Source organism: Ictalurus punctatus, chromosome 13 (assembly GCF_001660625.3).
Source record: "Ictalurus punctatus breed USDA103 chromosome 13, Coco_2.0, whole genome shotgun sequence".
NCBI classification, from domain to species: Eukaryota; Metazoa; Chordata; class Actinopteri; order Siluriformes; family Ictaluridae; genus Ictalurus; species Ictalurus punctatus.
Window position 1 is genome coordinate 22,832,947 of NC_030428.2, and position 26,330 is coordinate 22,859,276.

Below are 26,330 nucleotides of genomic sequence, written 5' to 3' on the forward strand. Positions count from 1 at the left end.
CATACATATTTGTCCTTTTTGGTAGACACGCAGTCCCAGTGGTGTAACGTGTGGGATGCATCACTGATGTGTTGGACGTGTGTGTGTGTGTGTGTGTGTGTGTGTGTGTTTAGACTGGCACTCACAATCCTGAGAAGAGCGATGTTTGAAAGTGAATCGCAGATGACTCCTGTTAACATCCTCAATAGGGATAGCCACCTGGGACAGGGGGGAAAAAACCTTTAAGACACATACACATGCACACACACACACACACTCTCTCTCTACTGTGCTGATAGACTGATCATTAAAAACACAAATACGGACTCTCAAAAACGAGTTCACACACACTCACGCACACATTAAAAGGTCTTGAAATAGCCACAAATAGAGTCTAAAAGAGCAGGAACATTAATATATGCAACATGTCAGGAATAGAACATGGCATTATGTGCTGATGCAAGAAAATATTCCGCGCCTGGGTGGTTTGTTCTCCTGCGTCAGAAAGCTTTCTGACCGACTGTTACAAAGTGCAAGCTTTCCAGTACACGCTTTCCATAAATACTAAATAAGCATCTTCACCATATCGATGATTATATGGTTTTCTATGGGAAATAATGCTTCTCAATCCATTTATTATTAGATTTACATGAGATATTTCATCGACCTTTCCTTTGTATGAAGAAATACACAAGCGGTGCCTTTATTTAATGATATCTGAAAGATTCTTACGAGGAATTTGCCAGACAATTATAAAGAAGCAGATGAAAAAGATGAAATTCCAGCAGCAGTGAAAAACAGAAAGCACTGCCAACAGCTGCTGCTGATTCACTGCTCCTTAAACGGGGCTTCATTCGTTTCCTCGACTCGGCACTTCCTGACAAAATAAATGCTCTGTCTTTTTGCATACTATATGCGCATTCAATTATTCTGAGGAAGATGAAAGCGTCTGGACTTGTTTGTACTTTTCACTTTGGGTTTAAATCTGTGTAGCAGAACTGCAACAGTACAAACTCGGCGCTTTCTCACCTTGATGGTCTCGAACCAGCGCGGCTGTTTGACCTGATAGTAAATCACAGACTTGTACTCTGTAATTCCATCATCTCCGGCACCGGGGAAGATCACGTTCTGCAACAGGCACACGGTGAATTTACCAAACTTAAAAAAACACATCATTTAAAAAAAAAAAAAAAAAAACACATCATTTTCATCAAAATCAGTGGTATTCATAAGTGGCACCATTTATGTGACTGGAGTGATGTAGCTGAAGCTGAGGAACTCTCACTGTCTCCGACCATGCTGGCATTTCTACCTCTGGGATTTTTCCAGCATATTCCTATGTATCTAGTGGTTCATACCACACCCCTTTTTGATACAGATATAGACACAGATAGTATTGTATATAGTAAGGATATAATACAAAACATCACAACAAACACAATACACATTTTTCACAAATCACACAAAACAGTCCAAACTGTACATAAATATTCCGAGTAAGCTTTGTCTTTTGTCTTAATTTCTAGTCTTTGTCCTTTTCAAGCTTGTTCTTGTTTTTCAGCACCTGATCGGTCTCTTCTGAATGGATATACACTTATCAGTCCGTACAAGATTTCGCACAGTTGCTGTAGCGAAAAAAAAAAAAAAAAAAAGCCAGATTTTGCGGCAGCTTTTTTCAAAATTTGCGATTCAACTTGGGAGGGTTTTTTTTGTGCTTTTTTGCGGAAAACTACATGAATTGGCGAAATTCCAAATTGTTTCATCTTTCTCAGTGATGTTTGCTGGTAAATGAGACCTTTTAGCTGTATTCATGTTCGGCGCACGTGATTCGAAGAGGGCTTTGGCTGAATGACATCGTACGACGCGTCTCGGCCCAAATCTGCGTGAATTTTTAAAAATTGGAAGCTTCTCGGAGTTTGTTGATTTTGCGTTAATTTCCGGGTTCTTTGATTCTGCAAAATCGCTAAATCCTTGGGGTCTGACTAATGTATTTATAACGCCACTATTAATAACTTAAATATTCATTTAATGTAATTAATGTATTCACTAAAATAAAAATTTTAAAACATAAATAAATAAAAGAGCTAAGATAAAAACCCATTTGGCCATTTCCCCAAAGCGAGCGCACCCTGCGGTTAGAATAGTACAGCCCTAAACCAAGACCATCCTTTTTCGTTCTTTTTGACAAGAAAAAAGATTCAGTACATTTAGTTCTGGTGCATTTTGTGTTAATTATAAGTCGAGTAAATACCACGTTATAACTGTTTCATGTGACTCTCTTGCTACATCCTTTCAAACTCCACTCTTGTTATCAAACAATTCAATATTTAATCAATATTTTGTTTTGTAATTCTTTAAAAAATATTTTTAATTTCAAAATGTGCGACTGCAAAAATATACTTTTTTAAAATACTTTTTTGGTGCAAGTTAAGGCTGCGATCGGGTAAGGAAAGGGCAGCCCACTAAAACACCTGGTTAATTCTCTAAGTCACCCCCCCCCACACACACACCCCTACTTAGCCCCATCAATCATCACTTAAAGACAGGCACTAATTAAGAGCTCCAAGCTGGCCAGCCATCTAACAGAGACAGTGGGGGAGGGGGGGAGGGGGGGGGGGGGGGGGAGAGAAGGTCAGAGACACACACAGAGATAGAAAGACGGGGGGGGGGGGGGGGTGTGGATAGAGGCTGTCAGAATTAATTTCACTGTTTTATTATAATTGGAATATGTATGTGTTTTAGAAAAAAGAATAAAATGTACTACTTTTAAACAATCACAAAATATACTGAATAAAAAAGCCTAGTCTCATTTACAAATTTTTTATTGTAGATCAATTCTCTAATTAAATGTATAAATAAAAAAAATAAAAAAATAAAAAAAACGTACTTGCCCTGAAACTGACATTATACACAAGCAGTTAACGAATTCATTCGTACTAGTTTACTGTGGTTGAATCTCAAATGGGAATTTATTGAGTATGTAGAACGGTACACTGCTTCCTCAACACAACTAAAGTGAGAAGACATTTAGGATTTAACATATTTGTGTGTTAGAATTGTTTGTGAGATGGAAATAAAAAGAGAGACAGAAAGAAAGCGATAGAAATGCAGACAGAGCGCGGGGGGGGATGGGGGGGTTGGATGGGGGTGACAGACGGAGGGCAGATGGTTTAGCAGAGTCTCCTTCTCAACATCTTTAAAGGGCAGGTGGGCAACAGCAGACTGCTCACCTGGCAACTGAGAACAGTGTGCGTGCGTATGTGTGTGTGTGCGTGTGTGTGTGCGCTTAACAGAGAGCACCAAGTCTCATTATATACCTCCAGTCTCTTGCCTTCCTCATCATACACAGACATGGTGACTTCCACGTTCTTGGGCGTGGTTTTACTGCCTTTATCGAAGTCCCCGTGAGTCAGCGTCACATAAATGTCATTACGAACGTCACCTGAAAACATGACAGCAGCTTACTTCTCCAAAATATAGGAACATAGAACAGGTGCTGAGTATATATATAAAAAAAAAAAAAAATAGACACACTCGAGCGTGAGAAATCACTAATGGACATAAAACCTTAAAGAGCACGGCACTGTGGTGAGCAGGTTTCTCTCAGTTCACACTGAACACTATTCTCAACCTTTATAGCGTCGCTCTTATCTGTTTAATTGACCTCTATAAAAGTATTTATCAGAATTAAAACCCTCGGTGTGCAGAAGCAGGTGCGTGCTTAACAAACGTAAAGCACACAAGCCGGCGGAGAGGAAAAGGAAAAGGGTGCAGGGATTTGGGGTGATTAATGGGTTTCATTTGCACCTGGCATGATGATCTCTGGGAAGCCCATTTTGCGGGCAACGGCAGTGGAGCGGTCCACCAGGTGGGGGAAATCCTTCCGGATCTGATGGATATCACCGGGTAACAGCTTCAGTGTGACCCAAAGCCCTAAGCAAAACAGAGACAGGGTGGGGAATTACACACACTCAGACTTTCTGCAAGTAACAAGCACACAAAAATGGTGTATTGGCCAGACCTTTGGGAAACTCTGCAGGATATAAAATGCTTGTATAAGATATGTACCTCATCTGTAAATATCTATTTATAATGTGACCCTTAATACTGTAGCGCATTGAGGCATTTCTTCACCAGAGAGACTGAACATTAGAGAGGTCCATATGTAGTTATAAACTGAATTCCCATAACATGCTTACTGCTAGGAGGTGTACGCTGAAAAATGGCATACTTGGAAAGAAAAAGCTGTAGCCCTTTATTTTATAGTACAATAAATATTTAATGTCTGCTACACAGGTTGAATACTGGACTTGAGTAAACAATACCAGGTTTGTAAAGCCACAATGCACTAATAACTCCACAGAGCAGATGGTCCTGTAGTGATGAATAATACTTGACAATACTAGTATTACCGAAGCCCAGAAAGTCAACAAGGTTTGCTCGAGGTCACAACTTCTTTTTATCATGATGCCGAAAAGATTAGAGGTACATGCTGTACATCAGGGATGAGCATATCAGTTTTAATCAGGGACTGAAATAGGCAGGAATATCTGGTGTGGGTATAACGTTGCTGCCTTACAGCTCTACGATCCTAGGTTTGACCCTGAGCTTGGATGACTGCATGGAGATTGACTTTTTTCCCCAGCTTTTGCCTTGGGGTTCATTGAAGTACTACTAATCTATCCATCTATCTATCTATCCATCCATCTGTATGTTTTTCAGTGCTAGACAATTTCCAGATTAGTGTCCATCACTTATGAAGGTGACACTAGTGATTCATTGCCAGACAATTTGAAGAGCCGAGTCATCTCCATGGCCTAAATGGTTTGCTGCTCACAAGACAAATGGTGGTTAAAATCTTCAGGAATATTACGTCATTTCTGCAATATTGCCAGAACACCAATATATGACAGTGTGCCACTGGCCACGACGATGTAATGCTAGCAGTCAAGTGTGTGTTTGTTTTGTCATCATTCTTCTATATAGCTAGTATACACTGGAACAAAATCTTGTTTCCCCCAGGACCATGGTGCAACACATAATACACTGGGCAGGGTACCCGGTGCAGATACATGACCGTGTGAGATGAGGGCAAACTCTACAAAAATTATCATTATTTTTTTTAACACACAAGTCAATAAACACACAGGACAGTGCATGTCAACTAGACAGGAAAACAAAACAGCGTTATAACATTGTCATAATGGTATAGTGAGAGTCACATCAGTAAAAGTGACGAATAGCAGCATTACAAAGTGACGGAATGCCGTGATGGATGTACAGTGGTGGCTTTTGGGAGTTTTTGATTAGTCCAGGCGAGTGCTGGGAGGCAGCAGAGTGTTGAGTATTCAGACTGCGGAATCTGGTGGTGGTAGCACGGATGCTCCGGTACCTTTTGCCAGATGACAGTAGTGTGACAAGTCCATGAGTGGGACAGGAGAGGTTGTCCACAATGCTGGATACACGAGAGGGTCGTCCACAATGCTGTTGAAGGAGGCGGCGATGGTAGGTAGAGAGACCTCGATTTGTTCTCAGCAGTCCTCACAATTCACTGTAGGGTGTCCCAGACCAGACGGTAAGACAGCTGGTCAGTGCGCTCTGTATTGTCCATCTATAAAAGGACTGGCTGGGGGGGGGGGGGTTTGTCTCTTCAGCCCCTGCAGAAAGTGGAAGCGTTGCTGGGCCTTCTTGGCTAGGCAGGTGATGTTGAGAGTCCAGGAGAGGTCCTCTGTCATGTGCACACCCAGAAACATGGAGCTTTTGACTCTCTCCACAGTTGCGCGTGATCCAGTCGAATCCTCCTGAAGTCAACGATCGACTCTCTGGTTCCAAGTGATAGACTCTTGTCTCTACACCATTCCTGCAAGCTGTTCACTGACTTATCATTACTGTCTGATTAGATCCACAACTGCAATATTACCAGCAAACTTTGATTTGAAGTGTACTCGTACTCTGCAGCACACTCATGAGTCAGCAGTGCAAACAGCAGTGGACTGATCATGCAGACCTGGGGAGCGCCGGTGTTCAGTGTGACGGTGATGGACGTGGTGAGTAGTATGCTACTGCTGTGTGATGTCCGAAAAATAACTTCTAAATATTATCATACTGTTATGGCGAGATCGCAATCATAAATTGTGATCTCGAGAAAACAACTCATTTTGGGAGCACAAGAAAAAATTATGCTGTGATCTTGAAAATACAACTTGTGTTAAGATCACCAAAACAAATAAATTCATTAATAAATAAATAACTCGTGGCTTTTCTGAGCTTCCAAATAGTCTGGTAGACATGTATGCATTATATATTTATATTATATATACATATATATATATATATATATATATATATATATATATATATATATATATATATATATATATATATATATAAATATAAATAATTCTTTTATTGCTTGCCAGAAGATTTTAGTGCATGACCACTTTGGGATTCAAAATACAAACACAAACATACCAATACATAAACTAAACCTATTTTCTACATATTCTTTCATTAAGGTCCGAGTAATATTTTAGCATCAACTAATAATTTTCACACAAAATACTATATATTTAAATTCCTAATAAGCAAATGAATAGCAGTACGTCACTGACACACATTCATGATGCTTCCTAATATCACTTACTCCTTAATGATATTTTAATAATAAATATCAAATGATATTTGATAACTGCACATTCTGCATAAATAATTTCATAAAAATAACAAGAAATAAAACAATACAAGATCTGTAACCCAGTTTTGTTTTTTTTAAATAACCTCATGTGGGCTATTAAATGTGCCGGCATCCTGACAGACAGGTGTTTCCACACTGCCTCACTGCGCTGAGGCTCTTTATTTAAATAATCTTCATCGGTGCTCTAATTAATTACTGCGCACAATCTCTGTGCAGTTTTTTCTCTCTCACTTCCACACACAACCTCGATCAGCTGCACTATTTCACAACACCACCATTAGCGATCGCTTATAAAACAATTAAGAAGTGCAGTCTGGATTCATTGCTTTCAAAACCATCCAAGACAGTTAAAAGCCTGCACTTAAATGTAAGAGGAGCTTTAAATGCTATTTTTATAACCCCCGACCTACATTTCCAGCTCATTTTTAACATCACTCATCACCAGGTATTAAAATATTTCATAATTAAGCAATTAACAATTATGCAACAGTGAGCAGAAAGGTGTGTCAACGCATAAGCGTGCTTAAATCTGAGTTTGTCCATCTCTCTTTCTCCGTGTCAGCATTGAGTGCGTCAGAGATCCAAATGGCATGACACAAGCACACAGTTAGCTTTTGCATCATAACAAATTCAGCTGGTCGTGAACCCACCGCACCCCAGCTGGAACAGACACGGCACAGAGAGCAATGAAGTAACGAGAGGCCAAACCAAGCTAAAGACGCACACGACGTTTAAATTAGGGAAGTTAACAACACTAGTACTCATTAAGTAACCATCTAATCAAATAGTAACACTTCTCAAACTATCATAATTGGAGTTAATGTGGCATGACACAAAATAAAACAAGACAGTTAATAGATTTTATTTTAAATTTGTTAACTTGTGACGTGGTGCTGTCGCTGCCTATTGAGGCAGACGTTTGGGAGAAAAAAAAAAAAAAAAAACTTTTTTTTGGACCGCAGTAGGACCAGAGGCTGAAATTTTTTAAATTAAAAAATGTAAAAATTTACAGAATAGTCCCATTTGAATGGGATTCGTTTTTTCAAGTCTCCTCTGTGATAAAACTCGGAGAGGTTTAACAGCCGGAGAGCTATGAATGAACACTACACAAGCTTCTAGCAGTTTCTTTTTTTTCTGAACCTGAACATCTCCATGACACAGTGATATAGGACATTATACAATACAATACATTACAATACATTACATGTACTGTGGAGAAGGCAAATATTAAGTGAGCCTTTCTTCCGTCTGAATCTGACCCTGTAATGGTTAATTTAGTCAGCTTAGAAGGTTGTGCCCTTTCTTTGGATTGTCTTTAGTTTATTTTTCTGTTAAACTTGTGCCGAAGTTTCTGTTCACAAAATGATGAATTACTGTACTGAACTCTAACCTGAAAACGCTTACGGTCTGTATAATTCATACGTTCTGGTTCATCCATATAGGGTTGAACACCGGTATTTACAACGACAGTCATACTGGTTCTCCTGATTTGTTGTTGCCGTAGTATCCGAAGCACGAGCTTAAAAGGCACAGCCCTCTTCTGGAAAGTGAAAATGTGAAGCGCTCCTGTGTACAGCATCAAATAGTTGCTTGACAATAGCAGCAAATGACAGCTGTCCTTAGTCGAAACAACTCCCATGGCCATATAAGGTCATTTTTAATTCCTGTCATCACATTGCTTCCTATTACACGTCCATTCATATGTGTAAATGATGGCACAAGATACACTCGTGGCATCTAATACTTCTTTTATTCCATGGACATTCAAAAGAATGTAGGAAATTATATATATTTATGTGATGCTAATAGTGTCTTTTACAGTGTATTAAAGACTGCATTCATAGTAACACTGTTCAGAACACTATTAAGAAGACATTTTTAAAGTAACCCTCCCAAACCAGTCCGTACGTCGCTTTTCTTCCTGAGGCCGCCCTCATATGAGAGTTTTAGCCATGCAGGCCTGCAAGAGACGTGCATTTTTCCTATGTTTTAATCTCAAATCCAAACTTTAAATGCTTATTACTAGTCTAAATTGAGCAGGAGAGAAAAGATTAAACAGCAGGGAGGAAATAAATAGCAAGGAGGGACGAAAAAAAAAAAAAAGGTTATACTAGCTTCTCTGGCAGCTGTGCATTTGACTTGTCAGCATTTCAGGCAGGACTATAAAAGAAGTACCTCTGCTGATTTACTTATTTATGCAAAAAGAATCCACAATGAAGTGTTCATACAGAGAGATGCTGGTGGGATAGGAATGCTGGTGTATGCACGTTGTAAAGGGACAGTGTGTGCTGCAGGTGCGTCTTACCTTGGCCCTTATGATTGACCTCTTTGGCGCTGATGACCTTGTTGATGACGCTCTGGAGAAAGTCGTTCTCTCCTGCCACCCTGGGTGAAAAACGGGAGATGTTCAGCTGCCTGTGGCGGATGGCGTCACCCAGCGCAAGCCTGGAGTTCACACACGATGACGGGCAACACACCACAGGGAGGGAAAGAGACGGGGAGGGGAAGAGAGAGAGAGAGAGGGAGAGAGAGAGAGAGAGAGAGAGAGAGAGAGAGAGAGAGAGAGCCAGCAATAAAGAAAGACAAATGAAAAAGAAAAAAAAAAACAACGAATAAAAAGAGTGAAAGATGAAGATGAGCAGAACGAGAAGGAGAGGAGGATGATAAAGGGAATGGGGGAGGAAAGAGGGAAAAGACCAAAACAGTGATGCAAATACCATGACAAGAGACAAAAGCCATTTTGTTAGAACACAGTGATCAAGGATGGGTAATAAAGAGACACACAAACAGAGAGAAAAAGTGCAATTTAAAAGCCGCGCCCACTCCGCTCTGAGCCCTGACAAGACACAAGCCTGAAGAGACGTATCCCTAATGCTGGACAAGAAGCCGCCCTGAAGGCGTGTGTCACAGTGGCTGAAACGCATGTCCCCAGCACCAGAAGGACCAACCCTCACATCTTCAACAGGACATACAGACACACAGCGAGAGTGAGAAAGAGAGACACAGTAAAAGAGTGAGGGGACACTAGTGCTGTGTGAACACTCAAGTAAAAATGCTACACAGCCAAAAGTGTAGAAGCTGGTAAGTGTTAGTGTCCGAGCTGAATATATGGAGAAGAAAGTGTGCGTGTGTGGCCAAACATAAGAGCCAAAAGAGACAACCCACTTACACGTGCACACAAAAACACAAACACACACCAGAGAAGATCCTACAGAGTCAGGCTGGGACATTTTTGGTACACAAAAAAAAAAAAAAAAACCTCTCTGCCTCTGATGCTCGACTTGCTTAAATAAGATATTAGAACCGAAACTAACTAACACTATCTCTACAGTCCTTTATTTCGTCTTCAGGTTTCTGAAACAGGGTTGTTATAGTGACTAACACCACAAAAATGCCAGTTACTAGAAGTTATCCTGTTGCTGGTTATTAGTGTTGTTTTGTGAAGCAATGGTGAATTTGGTGTCCATCAATGAAGCAAAAGTTAATCTCGACTCTGAAGAGAAAACAGCACTGACGATTTGGAGTTCTGGTTGTAGAATGCGGGAGGAAAAAACAGCACGCCACACCCTGTTCTAGCGAGATCCAGTTTTTTCACCCTACCTAACGTCCATGAAGCTGGAATCTTCACTGCTACAACGTATTCTTAACACAGAATGAACTGATCAAAAGATATTCAACTAAAAATTCCAAGTTTCATAAAATTCCTTGCTTACAAAGGTCCAGATACGTCACTAACATGAGTGAATGGTACCTTCTAATGCTTAATTATGAATTAGTTCATGGCTTTTAATACGACCATTCAAAGTGGTTATGTTTTGTTTCAGTGGTCGCTTCACATGGCCACCTCGGACTCGTGGTGCGGACTCGGGAAACGAGACTTTATATTGAATTTGATGCAGGGAGAATAAACCCCACACGTTTTCCAATCCATTTTGTTTTCATCAAAAACTTTTTTCTTTTTCTTTTATAAAACAGGTTGAGTTGTGATTTTTTTTCCCTGTGTCATTCCACTTTATTACACATAACTTTATTTATGGACTTCAATATTGTGAATTTCCGGATTTCATGAGTTAATACTGATGTCTGGTGAAAATTTCATTTCGATAACCTCATTGGAAATATAGTTACCGAAAACAATGTTGTTACTTCCAATACTTATCCCCCCCACACTGTGTGTGTGTATGTGTGTGTATATATATATATATATATATATATATATATATATATATATATATATATATATATATATATATATATATATATATATATATATATATATATATATATATAAAGTGGCAGGGAATTCCAGACTCCACCCTTCACTTGATATTAGTCACAGCGTTGTTTTACTGGTTGATAAATATACATATAGACATCCTTTGAGTGATTTGTAATGAGTTATTAATCAAAATGAATCTTTCAAAATATCAGATGATTTGAACAGCTTCAAGCTTATGAGATTTACTAGTGCCTACTGACTATTCTTAGTTGTCTAATCTGTATGTTTTGGGAAAGTTTCCAGCTCGAACAAATCCAACCTTGAAGAAGCTGTGTGTGTGTGTGTGTGTGTGTGTGTGTGTGTGTGTGTGTGTGTGTGTGTGTGTGTGTGTGTCTCAGCACTTTTTGGTCACAGGACATTCGGAGGTGAACTGACCATCTGACGAGAGAACTGGATGTCCAGAGAATCGATTTGGATATTCATCTGACTCACAGCCCATATGTGGAAATTTCCTAAGTTTATCTATGCCTTATTCAGAGCGGCCTACAAACTTCTTGCTGAGTGTTGAAGTTGACTTCTGCTGATGAAACTGTAAACTATTCTTCAATAAAATGTGCAATTGATTGCCTCTCTTGACTCCTGGTCTTCTTTGATCATATCTGGCCCCATCTGGGTCTGTAAATTCCCCTACACTAGTGAGTCAGAAAGTGAGTGCATTTTATTAAAAAAAAAAAAATTTAAAAAGGGGCATCCAATGTATTACAATTTCCTCTTTTTAATTTCAAATGTCCTAGAACTGCCTATAACTACTAGCTACCATAGAGCAGGAAGTGAGACTTGTTTTAATAGGATGTGAAAAGTGACCGTTGTAACTGTTGTCACTAACAGTTCTTCCTCTGAGGTTCCAGCACTGCTAATAAAGAAAACCCTACCAAGCAGAGAGAAAGCTCATAATAAAAAAAAAAATGGTACATTTTATCCTGCACTTTCACTGAGTAGAGACTACAATCCCACCATCTCAGCGACTGGTTCACAAACCAGGCTTGTGAAATCACAGGTCAAAGTTCACCTAGAGAAAGCAGGCACAAATCAAAACTAACCGAAATCCAATGGATGTCCGACAACTCGGGTCCTTTCCCCTTCTGGAGTAGCTTTTGGCTTTTCTTTTTAAGGGGACCTATTATGCAAAATTGACTTTTTTCTATCCAATGTGACGTCACAACGGAGCAGGCCCGGTCCATGACTGGTGACTGACTCGGGCCTATTGGCATAGATCCTCCTTTGAGTGAGCTGTACACAATCCCACCATGCTCTCCGCGCTGGAGCAGCTATAGTGATAAGAAGAATGTCATGAGCGTTGTAAGTGTTCTGTTGTTGGCTGCAACAATGAACATAAGAGTCTCCCGGCATCAGAGCCACTGAAGACGCAGTGGAGTAGTTTTAATTCTGAAGGAAATGAGCCCCGAAAAATAGCTAAATTCGTACACGTTTGTTCGAATCATTTTACACCAGACTGCTTTGTGAACGAGGGTTAATACAAAGCAGGATTTGCTGAAAAGTCGACTCAAGGATGGATCGGTAACAACTGTTCAAGATCCAGCTTCATATACAGAAGACGCAAGTATCGCACTTTATATTTTGTTAGTGCTTTGTAAATCGCCTTTCCAAACGTGCTTGTTAGCAAATTCCACAGCTAATGTGGCTAAAGTTACCACTATCTCTGACTGTATTCACAGAGAGAAGAGCCATGTCGTCATTTGTATTTTTAACCCGAAAACACTTAGAGTCTGTATAATTCATACATTCTGGTTCATTCATATAGGGTTGAACACCGATATTTACAGCGTCAGTCATGCTGGTATTCCTGATTTGTCGTCGTCGGCGTATCCGAAGCACGAGCTTAAAGGCACAGCCCTCTTCTGGAAAGGGGGCGGGGTGCAGCAGCTCATTTGCATTTAAAGAGACACACACGAAAACAGTGTGTTTTTGCTTCCTCCCAAAAATCGGCACTTACAGCATGGTATAATAAATGATCCGTGGGGTATTTTGAGCTGAAACTTCGAACACACATTCTGGGTAAACCTGAGACTTATTACACCTTATAAAAAAATGGCATAATAGGTCTCCTTTAAACAAGGTTAATAGGTTTCTCCCCTTAGTAAGGGGTTAAAAAATCCTCAATGCTACGGCTAAATCATAAATACTGGCACCTTTACCACCGGTCAGACTGCCACTTTTGTGCAACTACGCAGTTATTGTGATCAAAAGTCCTGACAGCCTTATTCTGAGACATAACTGCAAGTATATCTAGACAAAACAAAAGAGTCTGAGAGAGAGCATCAAAAACAAAACAAAAAAAATTTGTAACACGAATCGCCAAAATTGCCAAACACATTTGGACCTTAATTTCAAAACAGTCCATCATCAAAAACATAATCTCTAGAACAACATTACCCATCAGGAAAAGACCTGAATGCACTGATCTCTTCCATCTTCTACCATTGCAGTTAATGACCTGCACATCCTCCACAAAAGATAGGCTCCTCCCAAAACTACATGTCCAGGGAGACCAGAAACACACTGATACTGAAATGTATGCTTTAAAATAACATTTGAGAGAATGTATCTTATCAGAGGAATGCATGGGGGCGTAATTACTTCCAGTCTTATCCAGGGCTGGAAAAGGTTAAAATGCCTGCAGGCAGACTAAAAGAGTTCCAATTAGAGCGAGACTCCTGAGAGAGAAAGGGTTACTTGCTCCTCATGGACAGGAGTTAATGAGCTCTGCTTAACTGAGCCAGGAGGTAACAGGCAGGAACAAGTGGTCCAGGCTACAGCTAATCACGTAACAGGAGCTTTAAATCACACAAACCTAGGCTCCTGGACCACCTGACCAGGAGGAAGCCTGAGGCACAGGGCAAGAGTTAACACTCCCGGCTCAGAGCACTTTAAACAACTGTTCTCTATCTGTGATGCACTGCTTGAAGGGTAAAGTGGAAAGTGTTGCTAATGCTCATATTCTTCAAGTGTTCACATAGCTCTTTGCGCTTGTGTTTTTTGACATATGCCATGTATGGTTCAGACAACGTTGACCATCAGAGGTGCTGATGGTAATGGAGAGCCGCATGGACATCTCCGGGAGGTATCGGATGCATCTGAGTGGTAGTCTTGTAATTAATTTATTTGCATATTACATTTCTTGATAAATTTGTATTATGTACACTTAATAAAATTGCGTTCAAGTAAGGAGGTAAAGTGAAATTTCGAATTAGACTTTATGTAATGCAGCAATGCATGTAAGCATTCAAACTGCCTGTGTGGTAATAATCCCTGATGTTTCATACTCACGGCTGAAAAGGAATGAAGTGCTGCTTGTCTTCGTCATCCATTTTGCCAGTGATGATATCGGTAACATCCATTACTGTAGAAACAGAGGGGGGAAGGAAAGAAAAAAGTTACAGCAGCACGGGATGTATTGGGTCTGTGGATGCCTGCAAAATCAGTCAAATGGCCTCCTTCGGTGAAAGTCGGAAGTTCCTGGCAAGTATGAGTGTCTGCCAAGCAAAAGCTTGCGGTTACTTGTGGGTTATGAAGGCAGCGGGGTGCTGATGAAAGAACCACTGCTGAGGTGCCATTTTACTCAACTTCTTGGAGAGAAATTCTTTTTAGAAAGGTGAAGAGGGGGGGGCAAAAAATGATGCTTTTCTCCTTCCCACTTCAAAAACCTGTTTGATGTTGAAGCTGACATGTGCGCATCCTCCCACATCTTCTTCCATTCCCACATGCATGGGGAAAAAAACACCACTCAGACCACATCAAAGCATGGAGGGTTTCTGTACACCCTGTCAGATTACAACACTGTAACAGTACATGTATCCTAGCGATGTAACCCAATACATATTATTTGGCTTGAACAAATAACACGGCGCACATGGATACAAATGCAGATATGAATAGGAGGCACATAACCCCACCCCTTTTATTTATTTATATATATATATATATATATATATATATATATATATATATATATATATATATATATATATATATATATATATATATATATTTTGTTAGAAAGTTTGCTATAAAGAGGTTGAACCCCGAGGGACGCAACAAAAAGAGTCACATGTGAGGGAAGTTTTCACAAGCAAGCGGTCAGATGTGAATCTCTCAGGACAAACAAAAAGATCACGTTCATTGACATGAACCGCACGGCATTCATTCCTTCATCTTTAGTAACTGCCTGATCAGATTGTGGTGGTTTCAATTTGGCTACAAGTTTTACAACACTTTGGAAAAATCGATCCAGCTAAATTTGTTTGAAATTAAGTTTATTAAAAGGATCAAAACCATAAAACAGCCCCACACATACTTCCTGTTTAGGCCACACCCACTCGGGGTTTAAATCTGAATAGAGATAAGAATATGGATACGTCGAGCGCTAAACACATACAGATATCAGGAGCACTAAACAGATACAGACACAGATAATGGGATTGTGATACACCCCTAATGTATCCTAAGCACACTGGGTGCATTTTGGTGCCTCTGAACGCATTACATACAATCACAGCTTAAAGCCTGACAAATTGGCTGCATAGAGAAAAAGCAATCACATTTGTGCCAATGAGCACTCCAAGATGAACCCACTGCGTTCAATCTCCTCTTACCGGACGGAGAAACGAGGTCTGATTTTCTCTGGTGATGAGCAGTGGGCTGAGAGCCAATCTAATTAGTTTACTGTGGAGCAGGCATTTCTGTCAGCAGGGAGAGATCACTAACCAATTCCCTGTTCTATTCCTGTGACCTCTCTGATTATCAAAAATATTCACACAACTATTCAAGACAAGATTCTTTGTTCATTCCGACTGCTGCACACTGAGGCATCCAAACTTACCTACAAAGGTGTAGGAGCGGACTTTTAATCATACCAAAGAGTTTCGTTATTGTTTTGACCGACTTTGGTTACCCTTCTTACGCAAGTACAATGCGGGCCATTGATTGGTCAAAAGTTGAGATGTACCGATACTAAATTTCTCAGCCGATACCGATAAGCGATTATTCAGAGTGATATCGGCCGATACCGATAACCGATACCTATGGTTCTGCCTTTCATGCCTTGTTATAAATTAATAATAATTAATTCCACAATTCTGAAATAAATTCAAATAAAAACTTTATTCTCTCCATTTCAACAAGCTGTTCCACAGTAACTGGTCTCATAAACAGAAAACACACTACTCTAATTAACATTAACACATGAACTCAATTCTGAAGATTACAGTAAGATTTCTCAACTTATTGAATGTTATTAATTCAGATAAACATTGACTGAATTCTAAAAGACCTCCGGTTAGTCTCACATTGACTCAAAAATTGTCTTTCCCATACCGATTATCGGCCGATACATCGATGCATCTCTAATCAAAAGCATCATTGAACCTGATTAATGTCTCTGGCAATCATCACTTTTCAACTAAAGCGCATCAGAAATCTCAGAGAGCTTCAATTTCTGACAATTTTTACATGTTGAGGAAGTACCCCGCCCCCATTTCCAGATAAATTTCATGTTTCAGATTCTTTATTGATAATGATAATGATTCTTTATTGATCACATATACATTACAGCACAGTGAAATTCTTTTCTTCGCATACCCCAGCATGTCAGGAAGTTGGGGTCAGAGCGCAGGGTCAGCCGGCTGTACAGCTGGCTGTATCAGGGTTAAGGGCCTTGCACAAGGGCCCAACAGTGGCAGCTTGGCATTGCTGGGGCTTGAACCCCCGACCTTCCGACCAGTAACCCAGAGCCTTAACCGCCAAGCCACCACTGCCCGCAATTTTACCCCAAATTCACCAACAGTACGGTGATAGGTTTCTCATTACTGGCATTCAACTCAATTTCACATTTCTTAGCAATGATCAAAAATTTAAAAAATGAAGTTAAATCTCAAATGACTTCCTGTTCACTGTGTTTGCTCAGTAAATAGGGTAGAACACAATGACACTGAAGAAACAGATGTAGAACGACATTTGAAATTCAATGTTTTGAAATTTGAAAACTTTTGTCCATCAACTTTTGCACTCAAAATGATCAGTTTTCAATAAAAGTAAAAGTAACGCCACCCATTCTACCATTAAGGGGCATGTTGCAATAAAAATCCATTAAAATATTTCACCTCGGACAATATTCAACTGGTGTTTCTGCTTCAGAGAAAATCATTTCGGGCAGCGTTTTACCCCATGATCTCCAGAGGTCTAGTCCTACCTTCGCATGTATGTTATGTAATGGGAAGCCAGTAAGGTACTCCAGCATACTGTGCTATATCTGTCCAACGGACAAGCACTGTAAGTAATATATACACACACACACACACACACACACACACACATTTCCATACTCTTAAGGCATGTTATCCAGTAACTACAAAAATAAAAACAAAAAAAAAAGCTGAGAAAGTGAAATGTGGGACCTTCTACAGTTCCTTGGATATCTGGAAGGCTTACTGCCTCAGATGAAGTGTGTAATTGCTGTTTACCTGCCACTCCGAAGGGCCTTCGGAGCCCGGACGTCAACTTTTTAGTGTTGTTGTCTCGCAGTTCCATTCGCCCAACTCGGACGATCTGACAGACAAAACTGATTTTCTCCCGTTTCAGATCCTCACTGCCCAGATCCTGTACAGTAACCACAAACACACATCACCTCATTACACAGAAAAAAGAGAAAGAAAAATAAAAAAAAAATAATAAAAGTATGTAGCCTCCTCAGCTCTGAAAAGGAGGAGGAGAAAAAGAAAATAAAAAGAGTGCTGCTGAAAGTGGAAAACTGGAATCTCCTGTAGGCTTAGCGCAGATGTGCAGAGCTCATACGTCTGATGATTGATCCACTGATTGGACCTTTTCTGAGAGTGAGTAAACTTTCGCCAAGTGGGCTCTTATGCAGGGTAAATTGTAATGCCCTAATGGCATCTGATTGGTACAGTGCCTCATTTCCTGTGGTGGGGCGCGGTGTTCACACAGGGATGCAGCTGCTACTCTCCACTGGAAAAGTGGTTACCGAATAATATACTATATAATATCCGAACAATATTCTAAATCAATAATGCGTGATGATGGCTCTTCATGAAATCAGTTGGGCTGCGAGTTCTACTAATACACTGATTCCATGGTCTCTTAATTAAGGTGTAATTAGCGTGCCACAATACTGCAATTATGATGTTAACCCAAAAAAAACAAAAAAAACAAGGGAGAACACAAATTAAAGTCTGACTTCATAAATACTATAATTACTCAACTGGGACACAATGCTTTCCCTGGCACAACGTCACGCTTGGTTGATTCATTGTCTAAATGTTTACCTGAAATAGGAGAATGGGAACTACATCTACACGACAATGATGCATGTGACAATAATTATGAGCTTGAATATTTAAAACCCACATTGAGGCCTTAGGCATAAAAAGAGCACAGGATGTAAAAATAAATAAATAAATAAATAAGAAAGGAGAGGGGGGGGTAACAAGGGAGTGATTTGGAGGAGATCTTTACCCTCTATCACACTGGACTTGAATTTATTTAGACACTTGGGCAAAGAGCTGAAGAGATAGGGAGGATACGCACAGTGAGCACGGCTCGCAGGTTGTGAAGCTGATCGATGTCTTTGACCAGACCAGAGCTGGACCACCGGACAAGGTAGTTCTCACTGCGAAAAAGAAGGAAAGGGAAAAGAAAAAAAAAAGAGAAATAGGTTAAAAGGGGGGGGGTGGAAAATTCTCCTGGGCCAGCAATAATTTCTTGAGAGAAATAGATCTGTTTCCTTTTATTGTACATATGCAATAGGGGTGGCAGTAATTTGTCCAAATGGTTTGGAAAGAAAAGAGAAAATTGTACTAAATAAAGTTAGTATGAGAATTACTTTTCTTTATGGACAAGTTTCTGACATTTTTAGAGCCCAAAGTTTTATTTTATATAATAATTTTTGCACATTTTCGATAAGTTGCACCGTACGTTCTAATCCTACTGAATAAGAGGGATGAAAAGATGCAGATCATAAGAAGTCATTCTGAAAGGAACAGAATTCTGAAAGCCTGAAAAATCAGACGCATGATGATCGGTGACATTTAAAATAAATAAATAAACAGCTCAAGGTTTTACACAATTCCTGTTTTAAAAGTCTTTCATCCAAGAACCGCAGTCATTTCCTGAAAAGTAACGCCTATGGAGCTCATTAACAGTCTGTTTGCGTGTTTGAGTGCGTGCACGCACATACACACTACTTCGGTCTACATGTGTATTTATAGGCACTACATGCTTTGTGGTTGGAGTATGTGCATGCGTGTGGTCTGTTTTAGGAAGTATGTGAGTTTGTAACTGTGCCCTGGTTTGGTGTGCATGTGCACCAATTATGCCTACATCTAAGCATTGTACTGGTTGATGGACAGGTGTGTCAGTACCGAGTGTGGCTCTGAAAGAAATACCTGATGAACTTGTACTCGTTGGGGTCGTAGAGGGACATGAGCACCTCGGCATCCTCTCCGATCTTACACACCACGTTCTTTAGCGTCACAAACAGAGCGAAGGATGGCGTGGAGGCAAACTTGGCCTGTCGATCCAGATTCTGTCTCTGAGACTAAGGGGAGGAGAGGAAAAAAAAAAAAGAGAGCGAGAGAGAAAAAGAGGAAGAGAAACACATTCACAGACTTGCTCTGATTGGGGTATTATCACATTTGGCATGATTCAGGGACCTGGGAGAATAACTTGGAAGAATTACACAGAAGAATTCCTTCTGAACTGAGGATCAGCTGCACGATTCCATATGTCACTTTTGTGCATGCAGGTTTGCATAACGGCAGGCACTAGGTTCATCAATTGATTGTTTCAATAGGACCAGGAACTGGTTCTTTGGACCAATCCTGAGCTCAAAAACAGTGTTTGCACTTCACAAATGCCACCGAAGTCTGAAGAACAAATCGACATTGTGTTTGGAAATGCATGCAAGTGTTAAAACAACCTAGGATTAGGATTAGAGCCACACCGCTACTGTAATCCACTTAGCAATATTCTTCCGACACATCACCCCTGATGCTTTAGCGTGTCGAAAGTGAAAGCACAAGCAATTGTAGACTGTCTGATAAAGAAAAGAAAATTGACAATGGATCAAAGGAAACAAGTAGTGTCAAGTCTAAGTAGGCATTTACAAAACCATAGGTAAAATGTACAATCCTATTCTGGGTCATTTATAACAACAGTGTCTACATTGTAGAAACGATGAACGCAAAGTGCTTTTACAGCTGTGAAAACCCAATGAATCTGGACAAATATGAACATAGGAGAGAGAAAAAAAAAAATCAAACACAATCTAAAGAAACCTAAAATGCTTGAGGATATACAACTAACTGCCACAAATTCAAGCCTCTCTAATGTTCGCTGTAATGTAAACTCAGCAGATGATGCAATGTGCGTATGTGTGCCTCTGTGTGGGTGAGAGAATGCTCAAAAAAGCCCTACAGTCATGTCTGCTGTGCAGTTCACCCTGTTCTCAGAGCAGATATGGAAATAGAGATCATGCGTCAACCACAGAACGTACATCTGAGGTTATCTAAGCTTCACACCTGTCTCTTTGCAAGTCCTGCATTTGAGATTAGACCCCACTCTGTGATGCTGCAGGGCAAGAGTGCACACGTGTGTATGCATACGTTAGAAGGGGGGAGGGGTCGGGGAGAAAAGACAGGGAGGGTGAGAGTGTATGCGTGGATGCGAGAGGTTTCAAGGCTGATCTGGCAGACTGAAAGCTGATCTTGTCTTTTTCTCGCTCTCTGAACATGTTTCGTCAAAGGAATAAGTCTCAGTCCATCAAAAACAGGGTTTCACAATAGAGCGTTGTACATTTTTACAGGGTGACTAATAGACGAGAAACCTGAACTACACAATCTACAAGCATTCCTGTAAAAGGTCCCATTTAAATAGAAGATTTAAAAAAAAATTAATAATTATGGAATTCAGTGTGAATATAATAACTTATAAATATCTTTCAAGCCTGCATAGCTTTAACTCCACTAGCCTTGGGGTTTTTTTCCCATATGCGTTTTATTAATAAATACACTAATAATTGGTCAATGTTTTTTTTTTTTTTAATTAATGAAAATTAAGAAGCCAGTAATCTTAGTTAAATAAGTTACATATGTCATTACCAGTCATTGCTGTTATTTAAACAAAACAACGTAAATTAACAAAGTGTCGAACAAACATTCAAATAAGCAATAATTAAGAAAACATAATGAGATTCTGAAACTCAGGGAGCTGAAATTCATACATCATAGGCGTATGGCGTATTATATATTATCATATATAATATAGGCGGATAATTTAGTCAATAAAAAAACTCCTTAAAATGAAGCTTTATCGATGGAACATCAACCCACTTTTAAACATAAGTAGCTGTAGTGTAATTTCAAAACAAACTAATAAACTCTTACACCACTGAACTCTCAAATGAGAAAAAAGAAATTTAAGAAAACATATTTAAAATAAACTATCAGGGGATCTAAGTGGTGTAACTGTCCAAGGCTTTACCCACATCGTCGAGGGAGTAACAAGCTCAAATCTAGATAATGCCCCAGACAAAAAAATAAATAAATTCACAACCAGGAATGCAATTTTCTAATATACTACTACATCATTCTGCTATACATGGTGCACTAGGAAAACATGCAAACCACTGTACTCTGCACTCTACAGAGCTCGAGTTAAATAAGACAAAAATCAAGACTACACATGTTGAATGAATATCCCATAAAGAACTCAGTAACTCTTCCAACCTTTTACCTAATTAGCGAAAGCATTGAATAACTCTAAACAGGCTAGACATCGTGTGTGGCAGTATTAGCATGGTCCAGTAGGTATCAGCCAAACTTCTACAAAGGCCAAAGATGATGTACAATTTCCACCAAATGGTGGCCAAGGGTAATGTGTAATTTCTTAAGAAATTTAAACACTGCCTTTTATTTAACTCACTCTGCATTTATCTAGCTAGTAATTACTCCGTCATACATACCGAGAGGTTCTGCCATAAGTTAGCTTCCTCCGAGTAAAAGCTCACCTTCTCCTCCTGGAGGCGTTCATCGATCTGTCTGGATGCAGCCTCGTGTGCTCGGAACAGGCTGATGGTGCTGGTGAGGTCTGGGTCCAAAATGTTCCCATCCTTATCTCTCACCACCAGATCCTGATCCAAAACCCTGACGAGCAGAGCCGAACAGGACAAGTCAAGAAGTCGAACGCAAACAGAAAACAGTCGTCTGAAGGTGCGATGATTAACGCAATAACCAAATGCGTATTCCAGGTATTTTAAATGTACAATTAGTTTCTATAGTTTACACTAGTTTCCACTAAGCTCTGAATTTTCCTTCCGTCTGAAAACTAATAAAGGAAACCAGAGGCAACAGCGGCAAAGGAAAAACTCCCTGAGAAAACACCGGGAAGAAACCTTGAGAGGAACCAGACTCCAAAGGTAACCCATCCTCTTCTGGGTGACATTGTATAGAGGAATTAGAAGTCACCCAGCCACCTTTTTATTTAATAACACCTTGAAATAAATAGAGGGACAGACCGTGCTCTCCTTAAAACACATTAATATCACACATAACGTGGCGTAAATCCTTCAGTTTAACCGAGTGTCTCATTGTGAGGTGGAAGCGTCTACCATTTTCAATCAAGCAGCTTGTAATTCAGACTAATTTATTCAAACGTGACATTTTTACGTGGTTCACACGACCCATCACTGGGTGTACAGGTAAGCTCCTCTTACCGCTTTGAAATGCTATAAATATTCAGCGCTCTCAAATGCAAAATCCAGGCATAACCGTTATTTACACCTTAGAAACAAATCAACAGTGCAGTGTTATCTTTGCCTCATTCTATTAATCTTGGTTATTAAATAAACACAAATCAGCTTTTTAACCAAAACATTTGCACGTTAAAGGGGATTGTTTACTTCTGTTCATGCTACACTTAATTTCAGGGTTACTAAATACAGAAATGCATCATAGGCAGCGTAGAACCTGAATGCGCTTTGAACGTGTTGCTTTGCATAATGCTCGAGTAAAGTGCAAGACTGCTCTAGGTGAAATTCCCTAAAGTCTTCAACATGTTAATACAAAGATGACGTCGGCTAGGGTTCTGCGAAGACGAGACCACTAGGCCGACTTACAAGCTCGCATAACCCTGTGCACGAGAGCTCCAGTACTGCAGTCGGCACTATTAACATGTCTAAACTCCTTATTTTATTCCTTATTTACATAAAAGTAAAGGAAGAGAGAAATAAGACCGAGGTGGTACATTGTTGCTTGAAAGTTTGTGAACCTTTTGGAATTTTTCTAAATTTCTTCAGAAATATGACCAAAAAACATCATCAGAAGTCATAGTCCTGAGAAATGTTGTGGAAGGACCTGAAGCAAGCAGTTCGTGTGAGGAAACCCATCAATGCCCCAGAGCTGAAGCTCTTCTGTACTGAGGAACGGGCTAAAATTCCTCCAAGCCGATGTGCAGGACTGATCAACGGTTACTGGAAATGTTTAGTTGCAGTTATTGCTGCGCAAGGGGGTCACACCAGATACTGAAAGCAAAGGTTCACATCCTTTTACCACTCACAGATATGTAATATTAGATCATTTTCCTCAATAAACAAAAGACCAAGTATAATATTTTGTCTCATTTGTTTAATTGGGTTCTCTTTATCAACTTTTTAGGACTTGTGTGAAAATCTGTTGTAGATCACATTCATGCAGAAATGTAGAAAATTCTAAAGGGTTCGCAAACTTTCAAGCACCGCTGTATGCGAGCGAATTGAATAAATTGATATGAATTCATCTATCGATGAAGAGTTTAACATGCTAGTGAATCCTATTTGATGCCTAGAATCACACAGCTCGGGCACGCCTTTTTTTTTTGGTAAGGACCTATCACAGCCTTGGTCGTACGACATTTGCGGGGTCTGGCATCTGACGTTGCAGTCTGTTCGCTCTGCATTTAAGTCATTGTTCGTGGGAGTTAGCTGCACATCGTCTGAAGCATACTAAGGCCTTAACAGGATATACCGCATGATGACTACAAGCCAATTCTAAAGGCAAATCCTGTAACACAGATTATAAACTGGGAAAATGTTTCAGAATTCTCTCTCACAGTGCCAAGTCAGAATCATTAAGCGCACTAAATCTACTTCGGATATATAGCAGGAGATGGAAGCTGAGAGCATGTACTTGTTGCCATAGTCGATCTTGGAGGTGACTTTCTGCTTGAGTTCGGAGAGCTCGTCCTGTGGAAGAGTTCCTGACAGAATCTGTGATCGCCACTCGATGAGATCATAGATCATGTCACGAACGGTATTAAACATCTCACGCTTGTCACCCTGTGGAACACACACACACACACACACACACACACACACACACACACACACACTACTTAGTCTGTGCATCCAGTGCAATGAGGGCTAATTAAGCTGCCATGTTCACTGTGACACAGCAGGAGTGTGAATTTTAATAAGAAGCAGCATGGTGAACTACACATGAACTTTCAGAAAAAAATTTTTTTAATTAATTAAACTGACTAGCATGCACTTTTAGCCAAGATGATGCACAGGCCACTGTGTATTAGGGCTGTCAAAATGTTTTAATAATAACATTCGGAGGGTCCTTATAGAATTACATAAAATACAATTAGACGACTGTACGATCTCACCTGTTTCCCCATCACCTTCTTATCTCATCTCAACTCATCACATCGCTATTAGTCCTGCATTGCCCCTGTCCCAACTTTTTTTTTTTTTGCAACGTGTTGCATGCATAAATTTCAAAATAAACATTTACCTTCAAAAAAAAAAAAAACTATGCAGTTGACTAAATAAAACATTAAATACCTTGTCTATAGGCGTTTTTGCACGTCAAAGTACATTTACAAATCACTCCTGTTTGTTTTTATTAGCATTTTCCACACCGTCCCAACTTTTTCAGAATCGGGGTTGTCAGATCTGGTATATTAACGCGCCTAAAACGTTCTACTGCTGCAGACTGAAGAGACATTAAGAGCAGCATTAAACACAAGCGGAGAATATTACAAGAATTCCATCATAAGCGTCAATGACGAGATGCACTTTTGTGTTCATTTATCCATAGAAATATTAATGTCGGTCATATTTAGCTCAATTTCTTAGAAAAATAAAAATCATTCGGCGCACACACAAGCCGAATCTTAAATGGCTTTTTATGCTGAGCAGAGTTATGCGTGTTTAGTGAGAATTTAATAGTGATATTGCACACGCAGCACAGATAAATAGCTTATATTCCACTCATACATCATGATTTCATGACCTTTATTTAATATCTGGTGGCGTCATTCATTTGTGTGCGCGAGTAACTGCTGGCAGACAATATTTAAAAAATAATAATAAAACGCTAAATGATAGGAGGTATTAAAACGAAATCTCATTTTAAGCACTACTAATTTATTCAGTAACTACAGTGCAATCAGAAGAGTATGTAATTATGAGTTAAATGCTGATAGGTTTAATGAAACGATGATCAAATTCATTCGGATGACACACAGCTTCACTGCCTGCACTGCACTGACGTTTTGTGAGCATCAGCCACTACTTCAGAGACACACACTGTACTTCGGCCAGCACTTACTAATGACCCAAAGACTTTTACTCACCACATACAAGTCCCTCCAGATGGACGCCCATTCTCTCAGAGTGGTGGTGACCTCATGCACCAGAGGCAGCTCTGTGGGAATGACCGTCTCCTTTGGTCTAACATAATGGAGAGTATTATTGAGGAATGAAGAGAAATAAGACCGAACAAGAGAAAGGTACTTCATTAAACTATAGGACCTCAGATATGTTAAAGCGTACCGTTTACATACGCAAGCACAAAATCCCTCCCCCAAAAGTTTCTGCGATAAGCGTGTGCTTTACATACAAATTTGCACATGCTCAGGCTGTGTGAGAAGCCTCTCTACAGAGTACACTCGGCTCATACGCTCAATCTTGTGTTAATAAAGAAAAGTGCTCTTTCCGTTATTAATCCTGACCTTCTCTGCACAGCACATTCAGATCGTTTCAGTCATGTTCGAGGACAGCTGCTCTGAAACCTGCTCTCAATCAGCACGCCCGTTACTCACTCACTCACTCACTCCCTCAACACGTAGTAGCACTATTACAATCAAAGCTCCGTGCTTCAAATGCTTTTTTTTATCCCCCCAAATCATTCATATAACTGGGAGATGATGCGCAAGTGGGTTAAAGTGAACGTCTTCCAGGGCAGAAGGATAAAACTCTCTAGGAACCATCACACTTTGACTCTCAGACAGTGAACAGCATTTAAAGTAATGAGAGCTGAAGGTGTTAAAATCCACATACCTGAGGTGCTTCTCATAGAGTACATG

At 39.9% G+C, this 26,330-nt stretch overlaps 1 protein-coding gene across 2 annotated transcripts in view; it reads right to left on the reverse strand.

The window, feature by feature from the left end:
- The window catches only part of dock1 (dedicator of cytokinesis 1), a 284,293-nt gene that overhangs the window by 211,582 nt on the left and 46,381 nt on the right, over positions 1-26,330 (reverse strand). The window contains exons 5-16 of one of the 2 annotated variants that reach the window (XM_053685217.1): positions 25,599-25,695; positions 24,146-24,294; positions 21,991-22,126; positions 19,370-19,521; positions 18,513-18,594; positions 17,432-17,567; positions 14,241-14,313; positions 8,979-9,058; positions 3,787-3,912; positions 3,297-3,421; positions 1,009-1,107; positions 126-198 (exon numbers count right to left, since the gene is read on the reverse strand). In XM_053685217.1, the coding sequence (XP_053541192.1) occupies positions 126-198; positions 1,009-1,107; positions 3,297-3,421; positions 3,787-3,912; positions 8,979-9,058; positions 14,241-14,313; positions 17,432-17,567; positions 18,513-18,594; positions 19,370-19,521; positions 21,991-22,126; positions 24,146-24,294; positions 25,599-25,695 (1,328 nt within the window). Of the gene's footprint in view, positions 1-125; positions 199-1,008; positions 1,108-3,296; positions 3,422-3,786; positions 3,913-8,978; positions 9,119-14,240; positions 14,314-17,431; positions 17,568-18,512; positions 18,595-19,369; positions 19,522-21,990; positions 22,127-24,145; positions 24,295-25,598; positions 25,696-26,330 lie in introns of both variants that reach the window. The other variant, XM_017483522.3, reaches the window with a different exon arrangement.